This window comes from Rhinolophus sinicus, chromosome 14 (assembly GCF_057876585.1).
Source record: "Rhinolophus sinicus isolate RSI-liver-muscle chromosome 14, RSI-T2T, whole genome shotgun sequence".
NCBI classification, from domain to species: Eukaryota; Metazoa; Chordata; class Mammalia; order Chiroptera; family Rhinolophidae; genus Rhinolophus; species Rhinolophus sinicus.
Genome location: NC_142514.1, coordinates 40487015 through 40508542, shown reverse-complemented (window position 1 = coordinate 40508542; position 21528 = coordinate 40487015). Strand labels below are relative to the sequence as shown.

Here is a 21528-nt window from a genome sequence, read left to right as displayed (position 1 = left end):
ATACATTATTTTGTATAGTCAATATCTTTCTGCCTGAAGAATTCCGTTTGGTTTTCCCTTTACTATGAGTCTACTGGTGACAGAGTCTCTCAATTTCTGCTTACCTGAAAATGTATTTCGCCTTTATTTTTAAAGGTTATTTTTGTTGGGTACAAAATTGTAGGTTTACAGTTCATTTCTTTCACCTCTCTAACGATACCTCTACACTGTTTTCTCACTTTCATTGTTTTTTGTTGAGAAAGTCAACTTGTTGTTGTTCCATTGAAGACAATATGCATCTTTTATCCTCTGGCTACCTTTAAGATTTTCTCTTAATATTTCCTCCCATCTCTATATAGATAGATGCAGTCCACTCCAATATAGGAAAGCCTCAAGCAAATAGAACCAGTTTTGAACAGTTTTGAACAGTTTTCCAATGATGTACCTAGGAATGGCTTTCTTGCATTTATCCTGCTTGGGGTTCGGTGGCTTGATGTGTTTAATAACATCAAAGTTTTAGAAAACTTTCTGCTACTATCTCTTCAAATATTGCTTCTGTCCCATTCAGTCTCTCCTCGCCTTCTGTAATTGTATAGTGCCTGTTCTGTATGATCATCAGTGATCTTGGGTTCAAAATGACATTCACATTCACAGGACAGAATAGAGAGTAATCTAACACCAATTTTACTTAGTTTTTAAGAAGGATTTAGGACTGTAAACACAGCATATCAATATGGCCAAATCAAATACATCTTCATCAGGAGTTCTTAAAACATCCAGTTGCTGCTTCCAAAACCCCTCATCACACACAGCAGACCAGGTTGTAGGGGTTGAGACCCACATGCATCCACACAACGTACTACAGTATTCCTAAGTCTCAGACAGTAACTACATCACATAACAGCCCATTCGTGCAGCTTCTAAGATCCCCACAAGGGGTGCACTGAGTTAGAAGAGACACCATAAGGAAAGCTGGAAGTCTGTTTCCCTACAAGATTTATACTGGTGAAACACAGCAGTAGCAATGTAGTCTCTTGGGGTATTAACATGTCTCTTCATTCTCCCAGTCCAGATGTAATTCACTAGTCACAGGTCATTTCTACAGTAAATATGGGGGTTTGGTACCAGCACTGAAAAAAATCACATTTCTCTTGGTAGATGTCCAGAGAAACTGTATTAAAATAAGATAAAACAGAGGTCATCTTTTAATAGGGGAAAAAAATAAGTCTGCAATTATTTTTTTTCCTACAAGTTCCAATAATACATATGTTAGACTTTTCACTGTGTTTACTTTTGTCTTTTACACTTTCTTTCCATCATTTTATCTGTTATACTTCAGTCTAGATAATTTCTTCTAAACTATTTTCCAGTTCACTAATCCTTTCTTCAACAGACTCTAATCTGATGTTAAACCATCCATAGAGTTCTAACTCAACTATTGTATTTTTCAGTAATAGAATATTTTTATTTTTACGAGTCTCTGCTAAAATTCTTCATCTTGAACATATTAATCAATTACTTTAACATCTGTATCACCTATAAGTTTGTTTCTATTGTCTTGGCCTCATCTCCTGGAATGACGAACACTGTGAGAAAAACTGTATAGGCTCCAGCTGATTTTATTTTCTATCTGCTTATCTGCCTCCTAAAGATCTGAGAAAGATCATCTTAATACTCTAGGATTAAGTTGATTCTAAGAAGAATTTCAATCTCCAGAGAGTTGCAACCAAAAACCCAACTGCTAACCAGGGACTCTGCTCCTTGATAAGATGTGAACTCCAACTGTCGTCTCCGCAGGACTTGAATTCTGCTTAGCTTTTCTGCCTTTTACTCACTGCTCTCTCTGGCCTCTTACATTTACTATTATTACAAATTAGCAAATGACTCAAAGTCAAACAAAATGTCAGGCTCACTCCAATGCATTTTTATTCTGATGGGAATATTGACTGCTCAAGCCCTGGCTGCCTTCGAACAGATTTTTTAAATTTCTCCAGATTCTCTAATTGTTCTTGACTAGAAGGTTGATTTGATACAAATTAGAAGTCATGGCTAGCTATGGAAGTCAATCACAGCAGATAAATAGATGTACAATAACAGAATATTAAGGTTAAAAAGAACTTTAAAGATTATCTATGCCAACCTTCCATTCAAACTAGGAATTTTGTGGTAACAATCTTGAAAGATTATCATTCAGTATGTAAGGAAATATGTCAATGACAGAAATCTGATTTGTGGTACAAATTGTACCACTCCAAGGCGATTTCCTTTATAGAAAGATCCTTATTTTTCTGCATTGTAATTTGCCTCCTTAAAACATTGACCCAACAGTCACAGTTCTATCCTTCAAAGCATTATTGAACATGGTGGCTTTTTTTCCCAGATCATGGTACTTTAGCTGTTTAAAAACAGCTATTGCTCTTAAAATATGTCTTCTCACAGTATAAAAAATATTTCATATCATGTTTCCTTTACCATATCTCATATGGAATACTTTTTATAAAGGTCATTCTCTGAATGAAATATAATTTGGCACCACTTCCAAATTGTGGTGCCAAGAACTGAACCCAATATTCAAAATTTATCTTGATCCAAAGTACAGCAGGACTATACTAGCTCTACAACTACCAACTAATATGGCTTCTACACAGCTATTTTCCATCAACGATTTTTACATTTAAGCAATCATAATATATACTTTCCATGTTTGTGGTCAGCTAAAACTTCAACATCTTAGGAACTACTATTAATTATACTACTCTTTTATGCACCTGTTTTTTTTGTTTTGTTTTTGTTTATAACCTAAGTGCTAGATTTGACACTTAGCGCTATTAAATTTCACCTTCTTGATTTTCACCTAGCAATCCAAACAGCCAATATAGATTTAAATTCTGAGTCTATGCTTTCTCTATTAATTACCTCATCTAGCTTTGTGCCATCCTAAATAAGAAATCTTACTATACTTTTTAAATAGAATCAATGACTGAGATTTCCCTTTAGGATGACATCTAACTTCTTCGGGAACAGTTGTTCAGCAGCAATAAGCCATTCAGAGCACATTGCCTCATCTTATTCACAGAGCTACTATAAGACACAAAGTCAAATTTCTTTTTGAAATCAAATTTATAGCATACAGTATAACTGAGATCTAACTGAATTAGGAGAACACTAAAGGAACCTGGTATGAATCTGAGAAAAAAGTGGATTCATCATATATCATATTTGACTTAGAATTCAAATGTCAGAAAAGAACCATTTAATTAAATTCTGTGATGAATATTTCCCACTGTTTTAATTCAGTAAATCGTCTGTTGTAGTGATGTGGGAGAGCTCCCCACCCCCACCCCCCACCCCCGCACTATAGGAATTTTAAGTCTCCTTTTCCCTAGTTTCTTAGCTCCCTAGTTCCTGACCTTAATCCCCTTTCAAATCAGCTTTTTAACCTGAAACATAAGATTGCTCCTAGCCTGAATCATAGGAAGTCCCCTGACCTCCTGCTCAAGGCGATTCCAGGCCCAGCTCCTGGGTGACTAATGCCACCTGAATGAATGGATTAACCAGAGGGAAAGGCCACAGGTTCCCCAAAGCTGAACAAAATTTCTATCACACAACCACCTTGTGTCAATGGTTTTGGGTCCTGTTTCTTGGGCCTACACTTTTAACTCTTTAACCAAAATCTATCTCTCCTCATCTAGGGGCTGATGGGATACAAATGATGCCCCAGAAAGACTTCCAGTACGTCCCATGCAAAGAGGTCAACATGGCATTCTGGGCAGATTCCAAGACCCCTTCCCCTCATCTAAGATCAGACAGGGCGCGAGTTCCAAGAATCCCCAATAGGTAGGACTATGGCCACATTCAGCAGGAAGCAGACACAGAAGAAGAGACCTCCTGCCCCTCAACTTCCCGTAGAGACTTATGGGGATCACGCCTCTCAAGGGAAAATGAGGCAGGCAGTTAGAGATAGGAATGGGGTCTCCAAACATTCCCGCATGGTTCAACACAACCTATGGAAAGCAACTGCCCAGAAGACCTCCCCTCCACACCCAAATCTTTTTCCCTTATCCACTATAGCCATCAACCACTATGATGAAGCTAAAGGATACAAAATACCTAACTAGATTAGACCTGCCACTCACACCTGTGTGGTAAAGGCTACAATGACCTTCATTTCAGCTGGACCTCATTATACCATCATTGTAATAGCATACATATGCCCAGAAGTTCATTAATATCATTATAACAGACTGAACTCTCGGAAGAAACATGTGCAGTCTAAAAAGATGAGAGAATAGCCTCCTGTCAACCACAGGTGACAATCGAATGGTCCCACACCTGGAGAGGAGTAGCCCATTCTAGAAGAGAAGGAAATAAAAACTCCAAGTCCTCGCCAGCCAGAGTCTTTTGAGCCACTCTGTTGCTTGGGCCCACTCCTATCTCTCTGGAGTGTACTTTAGCTTCTAATAAACTGCTCTTTCACCACTGCATTTCTGTGTCTCATTCAATTCTTTGCTTGAGACACCAAAAACCTGGGCACCGCGCCGAGAAGGGCCTGCTCTCCAGTAACAGTAGCATTGCCACATTTTCAACACTAGTAAAAATATTTGCTTAAAATTCAATATGACTAAGCACAGTAAATTATATATATATATATATATATATATATATATATATATATATATTATTTCATTAAGTCTGGGAGAACAGAAGTCAATTACGTAATATGATATAGCGCCACATTATACTCAAAAACATTAAGGAAATAAACAGTGTGATATAATATAGATGATGTAATACAGAATTGTACACCTGAAATCTATGGAACTTTGCTAACAATTGTCACCCAAAAAACTTTAATTAAAAAAAAGAAAAGAAAATTAATTAATAAATTAATTAATACTTATGGTGTTTATCAAGTAAGAATTTACAAAAATTTACTGGTACACTTAAAATTTTTATTCTATTATTTTCAGTTATGATAGCTAGATAACTAGTTTATAACTAATTTGTAATTCAGAAATGGAGAGATGTTAAATGAGAACATACTGCTCATGGTGTTTTTAATAGTACATAAAATATATAAAATAATATTAAGAAAAAATTCTGAAAAAAAAACAAAGTATTTTAATAAATTGATACATGGGCATTCAAAATAAGAGACATTATAGCAAGATCTGAAAATTATTTTGAATCATATAATGGGTGTTTCAAAAATCTAAGGGCAAATTAAAAAAGAAATATTAACACTTTAAAAACAAAGACACCATCAAAAGAAATATAGTAAAATGCATCAGAGGCAAACACTGTTAAACATAAGACACCACTTAAGCAAGAATACTGATCCCTTGAAGGGGTGAAGAAGGTTTCTATTATTAGCAGAGATAAGAGCTGCCTGAAATTCTTTCCTTAATAATACCAAACTAAAAATAAAATGGTTCACCACATTGCAAAATAAACACATTGCTTTGCATATTCATTTCAATCATTTAAATAATAGGTAAAAATCTATTCAACCAGATTCAAGGTGCTTTCTCTTATATTTGTACCTAATTAATATACTAGGGAGATTCACTCTCATCCAGTATTTTAGAGGTCTTGTGCTACTCACTTATTCATTAGCTCCTAAAGGATTTGAGATTAGATCTTCTGCTACCATGTTTCTCCGAAAATAAGACCAAACCGGAAAATAAGCCCTAGCGTGATTTCTCAGGATGACATCCCCTGAACATAAGCCCTAATGCGTCTTTTGGAGCAAAAATTAATATTAATATAAGATCTGGTCTTATTTTCAGGGAAACAAAGTAGATCGAATTAAATTACCTGCTTGGCTTTTTAAAAAATCACTAATTTCTCTTCAAAATATTGTTGTATCATCAAGGAAACCACAGGAATCTAAGAAGAATAGATGGGGCAGTATTATCATTACAAAGGAGTAGTACCAAATGCTTTAACATCTCCCACAACATAAGTGAATATTTTTCATGTTTTTGCACAAAGAAAACTAGATAAAGCAGTGCTGTGTCAGCATGGGAAAGAGAGAAAACTCCAAGGAATTGAGGTAATTACCTCAGTATATGATCAAACTACAAAAATCCTTTCTAATTTACATAGATATGTTAGGTCCAAGTTTGTAGGAAGGCATTTTTAGCCCAGTCTGTATTTTCTATAGTTTAAAAATATAAACTTCATTTACTATTTCAATTCTACTTGAAGGAGACAAGGCCTTAAAAAATGACCCATACATAAAAACTGCCAGCTGCTCAGACTCTCCTTCCTTTCCCAATTTTTGCCTCCTTCCTTGAAGAGTTTTATGATCACTACCACAGGATCTGGAATATGTATGTTAGTGCTTGTATATACGCACTGCAAGTGACGCATAGGAGAGGGTGATGAGTGAGCAGCATCCAGAGAATTCGTTTTCTGAACATATTTAAGTGAAATATGAAAGAAGACCTGGGAAAAAGAAACCAGGAGATCATGAACTCTTCTTCCCCCTCATCAAATAAATTTCTGGTCTCAGAACGAGGGCACAGATTTTTCTCAGAGTTCAGCTAATTATGGGTTTGTATATAATAGTACATAAGACTTAAGTCTTTTTGAGTATCTTCTACATTTTCTCATATACTTCTCACAACAGCATAAGGGAACATATGGTATTAGGTTGGTACAAAAGTAATTGCGGTTTTTGCAATTGTTTTTAATCTTTTAAACCGCAATTACTTTTGCACCAACCTAATATTATTCTCTTTTTTATAAATCAAGTGATTTTGGTTTAAGGCCACACAGCTGGCTTTACAACACAGCAAAAGGTCCACCAAATCCAATGTTCTCTATCCTATATACCATGCTGCCTTTGTGGATTTACCCTGAACTTATTCACATTTATAACATTATTTCCTACAGGGAAATATCTTTTGAGAGTCAGACAACTGATCACACAAATGAATAAAATCCTTTCAGAAATTAAGGACAAAATTACCTATGTCGATATGATATAAATGATATATGTTAGCAAAAGAAATCTAAATAGCATATCATTTACCTAATTATTTACGAGATATGACTGAATTGATTTTGAGTCAAACACTAATCATCTAGTATTTGAGAAGTAATACAGCTTCATTACTTAGCACTATTTCAAAAGTAAAATCAGTTCAGCTAGTAATTTATATGAACGTTCACTATTACTTCCATTTCATTATTTTATCCATTTTCCATAATTGTTGAAAAGCAAATTACATGACTTATTCAAAAAGGATACTGCATTTTAATATAAACATTAATAATTAAGTATCATATAGCAAAAATAGTCTTTTACAATTTTCCTCAATGCAGGCAACCAAAAAAATACAGGCAGATTTTTTTGAGATCGCTGTCTCAAAGTTGATATCCGAAATGAAGGCATTTCTAAACACAGCAATCACTTACTAACACCTCACACAGGGTGCAGAATTTACAACAGCCATGCAATCTATTTGTATGGCAATTTATCTTTTTTAAAGCCATTTCTTGTACCTCAACCATTTAATCCTCATAAGAATTCGAGAAGGTAGGTAGGCCAAATGTTGTTATTGCCATTTTATAAAGGAGGAAACAGGCTCAGAAAAATTTAATGGTTTTCCCAAAGCCATGTAACTAGTAATGCAATGGAATTAAAATCCAGAGCTAATTAATGCCTTTCAAAATCAATGTTCTTTCTAGGACATCAAATCATTTTTACAAGTTCTCTTTAGTCTGGTTACTAAAGGTTACTGGTAATCTTAGTCAAGGCTGCTTTCACAGTAAGGGAAAAAAACCCTGACGTATCTAGTATTTCTAAGAAATTTGGGTTAAAATTGTTAGAATTCAGCACATTCATCATATAAGACATAGAAAGGACTGAGGTATAAAAGTTGGGAATATAAAAACATAAATGTTAAGAATACATATGGAGTTTCAAAAAAACTTTTATTCTCTCTAAATGTGAATTAAAGACATTTAAATCTCTTTTTCTCAGTCCTTGATAAATATTTACAGACATGTAAAATTATATCCTTGTAGGTTTGAAACTCACAAGATAACATGCTGTGCATTTTGACTTTACATTCCATATAGCACAGACTTTGGACTCAGAGAACCCTGAATTTGACTGCTAATTCTGCCGCTTACTAGTAATGTGACCCAGGGCAACTTAAAGTATCTCATTCTCAATTTCTTTCCTTGTAAAATGGAGATAATGTCAAACTCAGGATTACCCTGGGGAATGAATAAAATCAAGTCCACATATAGTACTTAGAATATAACAAAAACTGAATCAATTTGTAACTTTTATCACTAAAGTGTTACAAACACGTTTCCTTTTTCTTTTGCTCTACAGTTCAGCTCTGGTCTTCAGTAATTCAAATTTCCATTAAAACAGAAGAAAAAAATTAAACACATCCTTTTCGAAATTAAATTTTTAAAACAATCCATTTAGTGATAAAGTTGTAAAATCCCTAACAGATTACATAGTCTAGTATTCTTTCTAGAAGAAAACATGGCCCGGAGAGTAACCTCTGTCTTGTTCATGGGAGTCAAAAATAATCCCAGTAAGAGCCCAAAAGGCCACAGGCACAACTTGCAGGTCCACCAACTGACTACGCATTTGTCCAAAATTCAATTTATCATTTGAGATGTATTTACATTTCAAAAAAGGTAACACATTGCTTGTTAAAAATTTTCAGGGAAAGTTCTATTTGCTTATCTTTCCAGTTATCTCAAAAATTAAGTTGGGAATTAGTAAAACATTTACTTAAATTCTTAAAAGCGAACTCTGTGAGCCATTCAAGAAAGTATATGAAAAAACAGAGAAGGTAATTCCTTGATGAGACTTTGCCAGCTAGAAAGAGGTTACTGTGCTTATAAAGTATCCCTTGGTGTATAATTCTGATGAAGAGTAATTATTTCAAAACAGAAATCTAGCAGTTCTTGCCTTGAAAACGTAGGATTCTTTTTAAATAAATAATTCACATTACATTATATATTTTTTCTTCAACCAGGCTTTGTATAACACAAACAACAGATCTATTCTTCTAGAATTTCTATCACCTTTACTAATTTAGATAAGAACTGAACAAGTCTAACTACAAGAGCTCTTAAACAGTAGTTCCACCCTATCCTGGAAAGAGTAAGAACCGAAACGATCAATATAGAGAAAAAAATTAAATAAGTAAAAAGTGTTACTTTTAAACTCTGTCAGCCCACATAATTTGCTTCCATAAATAATTTCACAACAGAATAATGGAGAAAATTCAATTTAAACATTCTAAATAAGGCTTTAATTACTTACCAACAAATAGTTTCCATATACCTTTTAAAAATAACTTGAATCCAGAGCTATTAAATGAAAACTATGCCACTTTCAAAATCTGTAATTAGCATAACAATTAAGAGACAAAGCATATAAGATACTCTTCACTCTTCCATTTCCATGTTTTTATAGCCATAAAAATGAAATCATCTCCTATTAAGTTTTTTTAAGTACCAAAAGCATGGTCCATAAAAGGGAAAAAAAATCAATAAATTAGACCTCATAAAAATTCAAAACTTTTACACTTCAAGACACCATTAAGAAAATGAAAAGTCAAACAACAGACTGGGAAAAAATATTTGCAAAACATATCCAATAAGGGATTTGTATCCAGAACTTACAAAGAATTCTTATAACTCAACCTACGAGTGGCAAACAACCCAATCAAAAAATAAGCAAATGATAGGAACAGACATCTTACCCAAGAAGATATACAAATGGCTAATAAGTACATGAAAAGATGTTCAACATCAATAGTCATTAGGGAAATGCAAATTAAGGCCACAATAAGATACCATTTCACACCCATCAGAGTGGCTATAATAAGACAGACAATAACAAACACTGGTGAGCATGTGGTGAAATGAGAACCCTCATACATTGTGGGTGGCAATGTAAAAAAGTACAACCATTTTGGAAAAGTTTGCGGTTTCTCAAAAAGCTAAACATAAAACTATGATATGGCCTGGGATATAACTATTCCTAGTTATAGCTCCAAGATACATAAAGTCATACATTCACACAGAGACTCAGATGTGAAGTTAAGTTTGTGGTGGCATTATTTGTAAGAAGCCAAAACTGAAAACAATGTCCATCAACTGGTGAATGTGTAGACAGAATGTGGCCTACCCACACACTGGAATATTACTCAGCAATAAAAAGGAACAAACTACTAATACATGCTATGTCATGCAGGCACCTCAACAACATTATTAAAGAAGCTAGACATGGCAGACTCCATATTGAATAATCCGTTATAAGAAGTGTCGAGAGAACGCAAATTTATACCGACAGAAAACATATTAGTAGTTTTCTGGGGCTGAGGGTAGGAAAGAGGATTAACTGAAAATGGGCATAAGTGATCCTATTGTGGTGATAAAAATGTTCGAAAATTGATCTATGATGAATGTTGCACCACTTGGTCAAGTTACTAAAAATCAATGAATTGTACACTTGGAATGAGTTAATTTTATAATATGTACGATATACCTAATAAAGTTGCTTTTAAAAATGCATGTGCTTTTGTTTCTTGTCCCTTGAAGAATTAAATGAGTAACTTTAGATTGTAGCAACTTCTATAATTTGTATTAAACAAACAATTGTACTAACTCGAATCATGGATGGAAAAACCACAATCTAACTTTAGAGAGGTTCTAACATAGTGTTAGGACACCCCTCCGAATGGTTGCTCATTGGATAGGGATCCTCCAGGCAAAGGATTTCTCATAAATCAAAGTGCCTTCTGTTGGTTTATATTTTAAGAAGCCAGTGCCTGGAAGCAGCTCAAGAGTAACATATACAAAAGAGATTTAAGTTGTCCCTTGACAATGGGCCAATTGATGTGATGGGTGTTTTAGTCTATATTCATGTTGCAGTTGAAGAATTTAAAGAAATAAACAAAAATGTTAACACAATTTAGGACATAGGGTAAGTTATCTAACTTTGAGAGTGTACATACATGTCCAGATAGCAAATGCACCATTTGATTGAGTCATTGCATCATGCTGAAACACAATAGTCCTCAGCAATACCACTTAATGACAAGTAATGTTTCAGGCATCAATCCAATCTCTAGATCTTCCTATATTCATTTTAAAACATATGCTCACGACTCACTCTATTTATGAGGTCTTTCCAAAACAACCCAAAAGTTCACAGCCCTCATGGGACTTCAAAGAATTTTACCACCTTTTTAGGCCTGGACACACACCCACCTTGTCTGTGAGTTCTTGCCTGACACCTTAGTGAAAACTGCTAACCAAACAAAACTCCCTGGCTTCCCTTCCCTGATTCATTTCTCTCAATAGCGCTAAACATACTATGTATTTTACATATACACCATGATTATTGTCTTCTCCTACTAATATAAACTCCACAAAAGGAGGGATTTTAATCTGGAGTTGTTCCTTGCTGGATCCCTATTACCTACAGCAGTGCCTAGCACATTGGAGGCGCTCAATGGGTATCTTCTGAACAAACGAAAGGGTATCAGATATGTGTAAGGAAATAAGAGCTGATTCTGGCAATAGGAATGAACAATACGTTTCTTCCATTCAATAGATTTAAGATTAAAATATGAATTTTAAAGGAAACAGAGGTCTCAGAATAAAATCTCCAAACTGCCTAGCCAACATTTCTACAGCAAAAGGAATTAAACAGCCAACATTCTACTTATAATTCTGGATTTGCAACAATCAAACGGAAAGTATGTTTAATAAACTGGTTCTAGTTCTGGAAAGAGGACAAATTAATTAAATCCCACGTGACTCCTGTTAACAACAACAAAAAAGGAAAGTTTAATAGTTAACTAGCATGGAGGAGAAATTCCGATAGCAGCCTGTTTTTCTACATCCAAAATGGTCTCTCATCATCAACAAAACAGACCTTAGCAGAATCCGCTTCAGCAGTTCTGGCCCCCTCAGCCCCACACCTTACAGGGTCCGACACCAAGGAAACTTTGTTCTCCCCTCATCCCAGAAGCCTTCCTAGAACCACTGTACACACGCCAACCAACCTTCAGACTTCCCGTCGTAATTAACCCGCCCCAACCCAGCCGCATTCCAGCGGTTCACACGCCCCGCAGAAAGACCACTCGGCCCCCAAACATCCCCTGAACTGTCAGCCGCACCAACCCAGCGTCTCGCAGCACGAAAGAATCAGGGTGGCAAGGACCTCCAGCCGGGCCAGCACTGGAAGACATTTTACACTTCATCCTGGTTCTGCCAATTTCTGTGTGACCTTGGGCACTGTCCTAAACCTCTAGGGGTCCCCGTGCTCTCACCTTCCAGGTGAGGATGACACCTTCATCAGGTGCTGTTAGGATTAAATGAAATCACACGTCAAGCACCGAACAGGGCACCTGGCACGAAATGGGACCTGGAAACCATCAGTGACGGATGTCATCCCCCAGCCCTATCCACACGGTCTCGGAGCTGAGGGCGCCTCACCGAACAGCCCGCTCTCCCCGTTTCGGAGAGCAGGGCACCGAGGTCCGGGAGGCAGGGGCGCCTTGCTCCCCAACACCCGACCGCGGCTGGGCGCTGGCCCTAGAGCCCGGGGCGCCTATGCCCGCCCGCTGCCCGGCTCCAGCCGCCGCTGCGGGGCCAGGCGGAGCCCAGCGCTGCCCACCGCCCTCCGGGGCCCCAGCTCCGCGCGGCCCGGGGCCGCCCCACCTGCCGCCAGGCCCGGGGCTCCGGGGCTCCCCAGTGCGCCCGACCTCCCGCGAGGCGGGGAGCCCCCCGCAGCTCCGCGGGCGCGTACTCACTCTTCACTTTGCCGAAGGTGCCGACGCCCAGCGTGTCCCCCAGCACGTAGTGTCCGATCTTCACCCGCCCGTCGTGCTTCTGCTTCTCAGCCATCTTCAGCGCGCGCAGCCCCGCTCCGCCGCCGCCGCCGCCGCCGCCACCGCGGGCCCCGGAGTGCGGCCGCCGCCGCCGCTTACCCACAGTGCAGCGGGCCCGCCGGGGGGGCGGGGGAGCAGGCCGGGCCGCGGCGCGCGGAGGCCGGGGGCGCCGGGCGGGGGGGCGGGGGCCAGGTGGGGAAGGCCCGCGAGCGGCGGGCGGGGCGCGCGGGGCGCACGGGGGAGGCGGGGCGGGGGCGAGTGCGCCGGGCCCCCGCGACAGGCGGCGACAGTGGGGGCCGGACCCGGGCGCCCGGCGAGGGAGGGGTCCCCGAGCAGGGGGCGGAGGGGGGGTCGGAGGCTGACAGGTGTGCGAGGTCGGGGTGCAGGGGACCGCGCCCCTTTACCTGGGGGAGAGGCTGGAGGGCGAGAGTGGGCTATAGGGGCCCATTATGGGGAACACCGAACGGAGTGAGAATGTGGGGGTGAGATTTGGGCCGAATCCTAGGGAATGGCAAGAGGTTGGAAGTAGAATTTTAAAAAAGACAAACAGGCCCAAAGAGTGGGGAGAGAGGAGATGTAAATAGGGCTACGTGAGTCTAAGGGAAGTTGGGTAGGAGGTGACGGCAAAGGCCTTGACCCTGGAGCAGTCAGAGAGCCTCAAGGAAGTCTCTCAGGCTGAGTGTTTGTGATACAGGTCATGGCACATGGAGAACTCAAATCTGTGCTCCATTCAGTCGTCCTCCACATATATTATAATTCTCGATTATTTTCTCCTATAGGTGGAAGAGACGCTCTCCTCCCGCGCTCTCAATTCTAATTTGCACAACATTCTCCAATAAATCACAGCCGCATATTTGCTCAATTGTATTTTAGCACATGCTTGTATTAATATATAGCGTAGAATAGTTTGCGATGGAACTGTGCAGAAACAGTGAAAGAAATGAAAAAGGAAACTGAATACCGTGAACATAGAAAGTAAAATACATAGGGGCAAAGAGAAATTGTTAAAAGCAAGGGCAATTTCCTGTATATGGTGATGGATAGAGAACCGACTCTGGGTGGTGGACACACAATGTGATATATAGATGATGCATCATAGAATTGTAAGCCTGAAATTTACATACCTCTACTAACAGTTGTCACCCCAATAAACTTTAATTTTAAAAAAAGCAAGGGCAATTTAAATGCACAAATTAATGAAAGAATAAATGTGATAAAGATAGAAGTCGGGGTAAGAAAGGGTGAGAGGAAACTAGACTGACAAGAATTTGGTAATGAAGTGATTATATATCCTTCCCTCCCTCCCTCCCTTTCTTGTCCTATTCTTTAATGTTGCCTATCTTAACAGTGCTTAAAAAATATTGGCTGCTTGATAATAATGTGTAAGGATTAGTTGAACATTTTTAACATTGTGTATGACAATACAGTTTCAAAGTCACATTCCTCTAACAAGAAGTCACTTACCACACTGCTTATATGTACAGAGAGAAATGTATTGATCAGAAAGAATGAGATGTAACAAAAATTGTTTTTTTAAGAAACGATAAATACACAAATGGCGCACATACATCATTCTTGTTTACACACCAACACAATCTGATGAGAAATGATCACAGCTTATAAATTATAGATATCACAGCTGTTGAACAGAGGCTATTTTTATTCATTCTTGCGATCATCTTTCTTGCTGACAAGAAGTATCATTAAGAATCGCTCTACCAAAAAAAAAAAAAAAAAAGAATCGCTCTACCTAGCTGGCAATTTGGAGAAAATAGCCAGTCATTTTAGATACTAAACTTTCATTTGGTTAAGCTCAATCCTTCAGTGTTCATTCAGATGAATAAGAAAACAAAATACCTCTTCAGCTTTTGCGATATAAGATTTATGTCTGTCTCTTGTTCTAACATTCCGTTAGATGTTGAAAAGTCTATTAGATTGTTTTCTTGAAGCTACATGAAGACAGACTATAAATAGATATTTTAAGGCATTTTGCACTGTCTTAACTATTTGTTGATAATTACAACTTAAGTTATACACGTCGTAACAATGAGCCTTACCTAGCTACTATGAACTACCTTTATTTTTATGTCAAGCAAGTGTATGATACTTTGTTGATTAAAAAGTCCATTTAAACACAAGTATCTCATTTAATTGTCATAAAAGAAACTTATGATTATCCCCATTTTATAGATAATAAAACTTAGTTTTTTCCCTTTCTGATTTGTCCAAGGCTAATCAGCTAAGTGCAGAGTCAGACCTCATATCTGGTTTTGACTTACCCTTTATCTCTACCATACCACAGCTGCCTATAAAAACGTGGTGCTCGTGTAAGTTTAAAATCTTCACAATTGTCGTCCCATTCTTGTTTTTTTGATTTTTTTGTTTTTTATTTCTAAGACAGGCCAATAATATGCCCTTTAAATTTATATTTTTAGCTCTTTACCTGACCTTTAGCTCTTTTAGAGGAACGGTTGAATGTTAAGTGGGTGAGAAGGGTGGGAAAGCATGACTTCTGGCAGCACTCAGCCTTCTATTGCCGTGAACGTTTTAGATATGGTTCCATCCTTGCCTCTCCCTACAGAGCAATATAGTGTGACAGTTAATCAGACCAAATCTGCTTAACAGTCATGCCTCTTGAGGGTTCACTCCCTAAAGATGTTCTGGTAAGCCCAATATTCCCCACTTTATTATTTTCCAATGATGTTTTAGTGTCCGTGTGTTATTTAGTACCAATCTCTGAGATTCGGTGGACCAGGCAGCTATTTACTTCTTAACCCTAGTCCAACTGTTACTGCTTTACCCTCCTACTACTGGGTCTTTGGCGTTACTTTACTTCAAATATTCTAAAGCAAGACCTGAATAGGAGAATAATGGAGTACCACTAATCTAATAAACTACATTCCACTGGTATTATCAATAACCAGTTCCTTCAGGTTGCTCAGGGTCACCTTCTGAGTGAGGCCTACCTGCTCTGACCAATCCTATTTATTGCAGTTTCACCTCACTCATACACCCTGCCCTGAACTCTCCGTCCCCTTAACTTCCTCAACTCTGTCTAACATACTATTTACTTGTTTACTCTGTTTTTTTGTTTTGTTTTGTCTGTCTCTCCCAAGTAGAATGTAAGCTTCACGAGTGAGAGTGTTTTTCTCTGTTTTGTTCACTGATGTTATCCTCAGTTCCCAGAACAGTGCCTTACAAATAATTATAGGCACCTGAGTGGATTCAGGCTGTGACATCTAATGTTTATACAATCTGGGGGACCTCGTTATGGGGAAAAAAAATGCAAAATTGGTCATGAAAGTGAATATTTCTTTGAAATGAAATAAACTATCTACAAATATGTTTAAGCTGACAACACAAACATCCCCAAATTCAGAAAAAAAAAATCTATATAAATTAACTATCCCACATACCTTTATAAGTCTTATTTTCTACATTTTTTGGTTGTATATTCTTTGATTGCCTCTTCATATTTTATAACATTTTTTATAGAGAGAATAGAAAGATAATTCTGTCCTTCCTCTAAAGTGATTGATCAAGTTTTTGACTGCATATTTCTCTTCAGGATTCCCATAGCACTTTTTTCATATTGCTAATACAGCATCTATCAATTCTGTTATTTTATATATATACATGAAATATATATATATTATTATATATACATGATATATATTGTATATATATATATATATATACTATTGTAAACATGAAAAATATATATTTAATGTCTACATAAATATATATATAAACAACATACTTCATCTGCTGCTTCTAGGACCCAATGGAACTTGGTACATCATTCCAGAAATATTTGTTAAATTGAAATAAAGAAGATGGTTATTAACCTATGGAATTAAGGAACAAGAACACGGGAAAGAGCACTTTAAAAAGAAGTCAAAGTTAATAAGTTCATTTTATGCATATAAATGTTAAATACAAAGCATAATTTTCCATCTTGGGGTAGGTAGGTGTCACTAGTGAGGTTGGAGTTAAGCGTAAGCCAGAACATACTGGACCTTATAGATTCATGATAAGGTGTTTCCGTTATTGTTCTCCAGTTTAAAATTAAAAAAAAATTAGACACTCAGTGATTAATGAAGTGTGTTGATGATATCTTATATGTAATACAAGCCAAATAATTACTTCTTTTTTATTTTTATTATGAAAATATGTAAACATATACCAAAGTATGATAATATGTCAATGATTAGCAACATTGTCAACATTCCCCAATCTACCTTCCCATTTTTAAAATTGGTTTGTTTCCTGGGGTGTTTTAAAGCAAATAACCATATAGATTATTTCACTGGTCAATACTTCTGTATATAGCTCTAACAGGTAAGGACTTCTTTTTAGCACAGCCACACTACCACTATTACAGCTAACACAATTACCAATAATTCCCTACTATTATCGAATACCCACTCTATGTTCAATTTCCCTCGATTTTCTTAAAAATATAGTTTTACTTTTGGTTTGTTTTAATCCAGATCAAAAAAAGTTTGCAGTTACCATTTTTTTTAAATGTCATTTGTTGAAAAGTTGGGTCATTTTACCTGTTGAATATCCAAACTTTGTTGGATTTAGCTCAATAATCATTCTTGATCACAAGAGATAGTATGGTGTTGTAGACAAAGCAAGGTATTTAAAAACAAAAATCCTGAGTTTTTGTCTCAGCTTAGCCACTGAGCCGTGTGTCCTTAAACATGTAATTTCACATCTCATTGATAAAACTAGTAATATTGAACTAGATTATATTTAAAGTTATTTTCCATTGCTAGGAAATTGAACTCCCAAATCCCACTTCCCATTTTAGAAGGAAACTATCAAAGGAAAAAGATAGGGAGATTATTATAAAGTGCTGTAGTCCAAGGTATCTCAACAAACTATTTTATCTTGGTACCTTATTTTCCCTACACACATTTATTTAGTTCTCAACATTTATTATTATTGGTTTGTAAGGCTGAGAGGATATTCCTGGCCCAACCCCTTCAAAAAGATAAATAGATAAAATACATGTGACAATACTTAAAACCCTTACAAGGAAAACGTAATATATAACTTTGAAATATTATTTTTAGCAGGTACCCTAGTAACAAACTTAATGTAACCCATTTCCATTCTGTGGCTGAGTACATTTATAAATTGCTTCAATATGAGTCAACATTGTAATTTTCAGTGTAGCTGAGAAAAAATAAAACATTTTGGATCAGACTTCTTCCATGAGCAGATGTATTAATTGGAATAACAAAGGTTGTTTGCTTTGTTATATAAACATTATGGGTCTGACAGCATTTTTAGAATCTTGCTTTCATTTGTGTGTTGACAGCTTGTCTGAAAAAGGCTCAAACACACTTTTAGATCAGTTAAGCCAATTATTTCTCCCCTGGCATGGATTCAGTGCCTATCAATACCGAATATTTTTAGGGGTGGCCGGATGGCTCAATTGGTTAGAGCATGAGCTCTGAACAACAGGGTTGCCAGTTCGAATCCCACATGGGCCAGTGAGCTGCACCCTCCACAATTACCATGTTTCCCCAAAAACGGACGATCAGCTTTAATGTGACCTGGTCTTATTTTACTATATTATAAGACAGGGTATAATATAGTATAGTGTAGTATAGTGTAGTATAATATAATATAATATAATATAATATAATATAATATAATATAATATAATATAGTACTGGGTCTTATATTAATTTTTGCTCCAAAAGACACATTAGAGCTGATTGTCCAGCTAGATCTTATTTTCGGGGAAACAAAGTAGATTGAAGACAACGAGCTGCCGCTGAAATTCTGGAGGGGCAGCCAGATGGCTCAGTTGGTTAGAGCACCAGCTCTCAACAACAAAGTTGCCGGAATCTGCAACTAAAGATTGAAAATGGCAACTGGACTTGGAGCTGAGCTGCGCCCTCCACAATTAGATCGAAGGACAACTACTTGGAGCTGATGGGCCCTGGAGAAACACACTGCCCCCCAGTATTCCCCAATAAAATTTATTTTAAAAAAAATACTGAACATTTTTAAATTGGTAAGGTTTGCCTAAAGAGATACCAATGTCACCTTGAATTGATTATCATTTTTGTTAGGCTTGTGCATTGGAATTAAAACAACCCTTGACAAAACTATACAGTGTATGTATTATTTGAAGTCTTCTATTACAGACTTTTAATGACCTCAAGCGGGTGTTAATACTTTGGCTTGTTGGCTCAACCCTGTGAACATTAACAACAAAGCTTTGATGGGATTAATTAGTGCAAAATTCAGATCAATTAAGTAATTTCAAAATGCTCTGTAAATAATAAAATAATTCTCCTTCCAAGAATAAAGACCTTTAAAAATAGCCAGAGAATTCACTTTCTTTCTTTTTTTATTAGAGTTTATTGGGGTGACAATTGTTAGTAAAGTTACATAGATTTCAGGCGTACAATTCTGTAATACATCATCTATATATTACGTTGTGTGTTCACCACCCAGAATCAGTTCTCTTTCCATCTCCATACATTTGATCCCCTTCTGTTTTTCAGTTAGAATATTGGCTTGCATTAGGTACCTTTCAAGGGCTCTTGACTCTAAGGTTCTGATTCTATGAAATTAAATTGTTAATCTTTTTTTTTAAGTCTTGATTAATAAATTTTCACCTTTGAATTTTAAAATATTGAAATGTTTCAATAGTGGTATAAAACTAGCTATTCCACCTATTAAAGATTCCCAGATCATTTGAGAACATTGTTCCTTGTTCCAAATATATGCATTCATTGGACACAGGTGTGTTGATGCCTATTGAGTCCTAGGCCCCTGGTCTAGGCACTGGGGATACAATAGTGACTGAGACAGTCATGGCAGTTAGTGACTCATTTACCACTCATAATGTTAACATTTTGTTAAAGAAAAAATTAATCATGACACTCGTTAAAGGCATACTTTACTCGGGACTACTGCCATCGGTATAAGAACTACTGAAATGGGGTTTTGCAGTAGGAGTGAGAAATTGGCCTCGACTATGCATAAACAAAGAAAAGTGAGGATTTATAGCCAAGGAGCAGGGTACAAAGGTCACTGGCAGAGAAATGACCAAAAGGGGATAATTCTTTGCTAAACTGACCTAACAGGATCCTTGCTGAAAGCAGGCCAAGGTCATAGGAAGGATAAGGAATTTTGTTGGCTGTCGAATCATTATCCTGGCTAACCTGACTCAGCAGGATTCTTGTTAAAATGGGGCTCTTGAGGACATGCCCCACTATGGGTTCAGTTGGGCTCAGAGGATCCTGACAAGAGTTAGGTCAAGGAGAGAATCTTTGTCACATTTTAATGGAAAAGGCAGACAATAAACGATCAAACAAATATACAGCAGTGCCCCTCTTATCCATGGGGGATACATTCCAAATCCCCCAGTGGATGTCTGAAAGCACGGATAATACGGAACCCTATGTATACTATGCTTTTACCTATGCACACATACCTATGATAAAGTTTAATTTATAAATTAGCACATTAGGAGATTAAAAACAATAGCTAATAATAAAATAGGACAATTACAACAACATACTGTAATAAAAGTTATGTTAATGTGGTCTCTCTCTCTCTCTCTCTCTCTCTCTCTCTCTCTCTCTCTCAGTATCTGATAACTGATCTTATAACCTAGACAGCTACTAAGTGACTAATGGATGGGGAGCATATACAGCACAGATACCCTGGACAAAGAGATGATTCATGTTCTGGTTTAAAGAGAACAGGAAAACACAAGATTGCATCATGCTACTCAGAACGCATGCAATTTTAAACTTATAAATTGTTTATTTCTGGAATTTTCTATTTAATATTTTTGGACCAAGGTTGACTATGGGTAACTGAAACCACAGAAAGTAAAACTGTGGAGAAGAGGGGAACTACTGTATAATATAATGTAATGTTCGTGGCAAGCGCTGTAAAGAAAAATAAGTGGAGGAAATACATACAGAAATGAAAGTGAGGGGATGTGAATAGGCATTTTATATAGGTTGCCAAAGAAAGTGTCTGAGAATGTAGCAGATACATTTGAACAGATACATGAGAATTATGTGAAGAAAGGAGCCATTGAAATATCTGGGATAAGAGCATGACAGACAGAAGGAAGAGCAAGTGCAAAGGCCCTGAGACAGTACAAATAGCATATTGGAGGAATAGCAGTGTGTCCAGAGTGATGAGTACAAAAATAAGAATGGAAGTGTTTGCAATTAGAATGCCTAGAGCCAGATCATACTTGGTAGACTTTGTTAAAAACTTTGGATTTTTTTTAAAAAGTGTGATTACATTTTGGGAGAATTTTTTAATATGAGTGATGTGATATGAATTATAAACTTAAGAGATCTCTCTAGATGGCTGTGTGGAAAAGAGTCTAAGCTGACAAGAGTGGAAACAAAGAAACTAAGTAAGAGGCCATTGTAGTAGACCAGTTGAGTGTTGATAGTTGCTTAAACTAGGGTGGCAGCAGTGAAGATGGTGAGAGCCATTCAGATTTAGCATACATTCTGATGTTAGCACCAAGAGGATTTGCCAATGGTTGAATGAGAGGTGTGAGAAGAATCACAAAAGCAGAATCAAAGACATAGATTTTTTTGGCCCATACAACTAGATGAACAAGCGGGCCACAGACGGAAATGCAAAAGGCTTCATG

The 21528-nt window shown here is 37.2% G+C and overlaps 1 protein-coding gene across 1 annotated transcript in view; it reads right to left on the bottom strand.

Moving 5' to 3' along the window:
* Positions 1–12995, bottom strand: part of PRKAA2 (protein kinase AMP-activated catalytic subunit alpha 2) — a 48628-nt gene extending 35633 nt beyond the window's left edge. Inside the window, exon 1 of the mRNA XM_074334766.2 lies at positions 12789–12995. Coding sequence (XP_074190867.1) covers positions 12789–12882 — 94 coding nt within the window. The 5' untranslated portion in view covers positions 12883–12995. The remainder of the gene's footprint in view (positions 1–12788) is intronic.
* Between the last annotated feature and the right edge of the window lie 8533 nt (positions 12996–21528).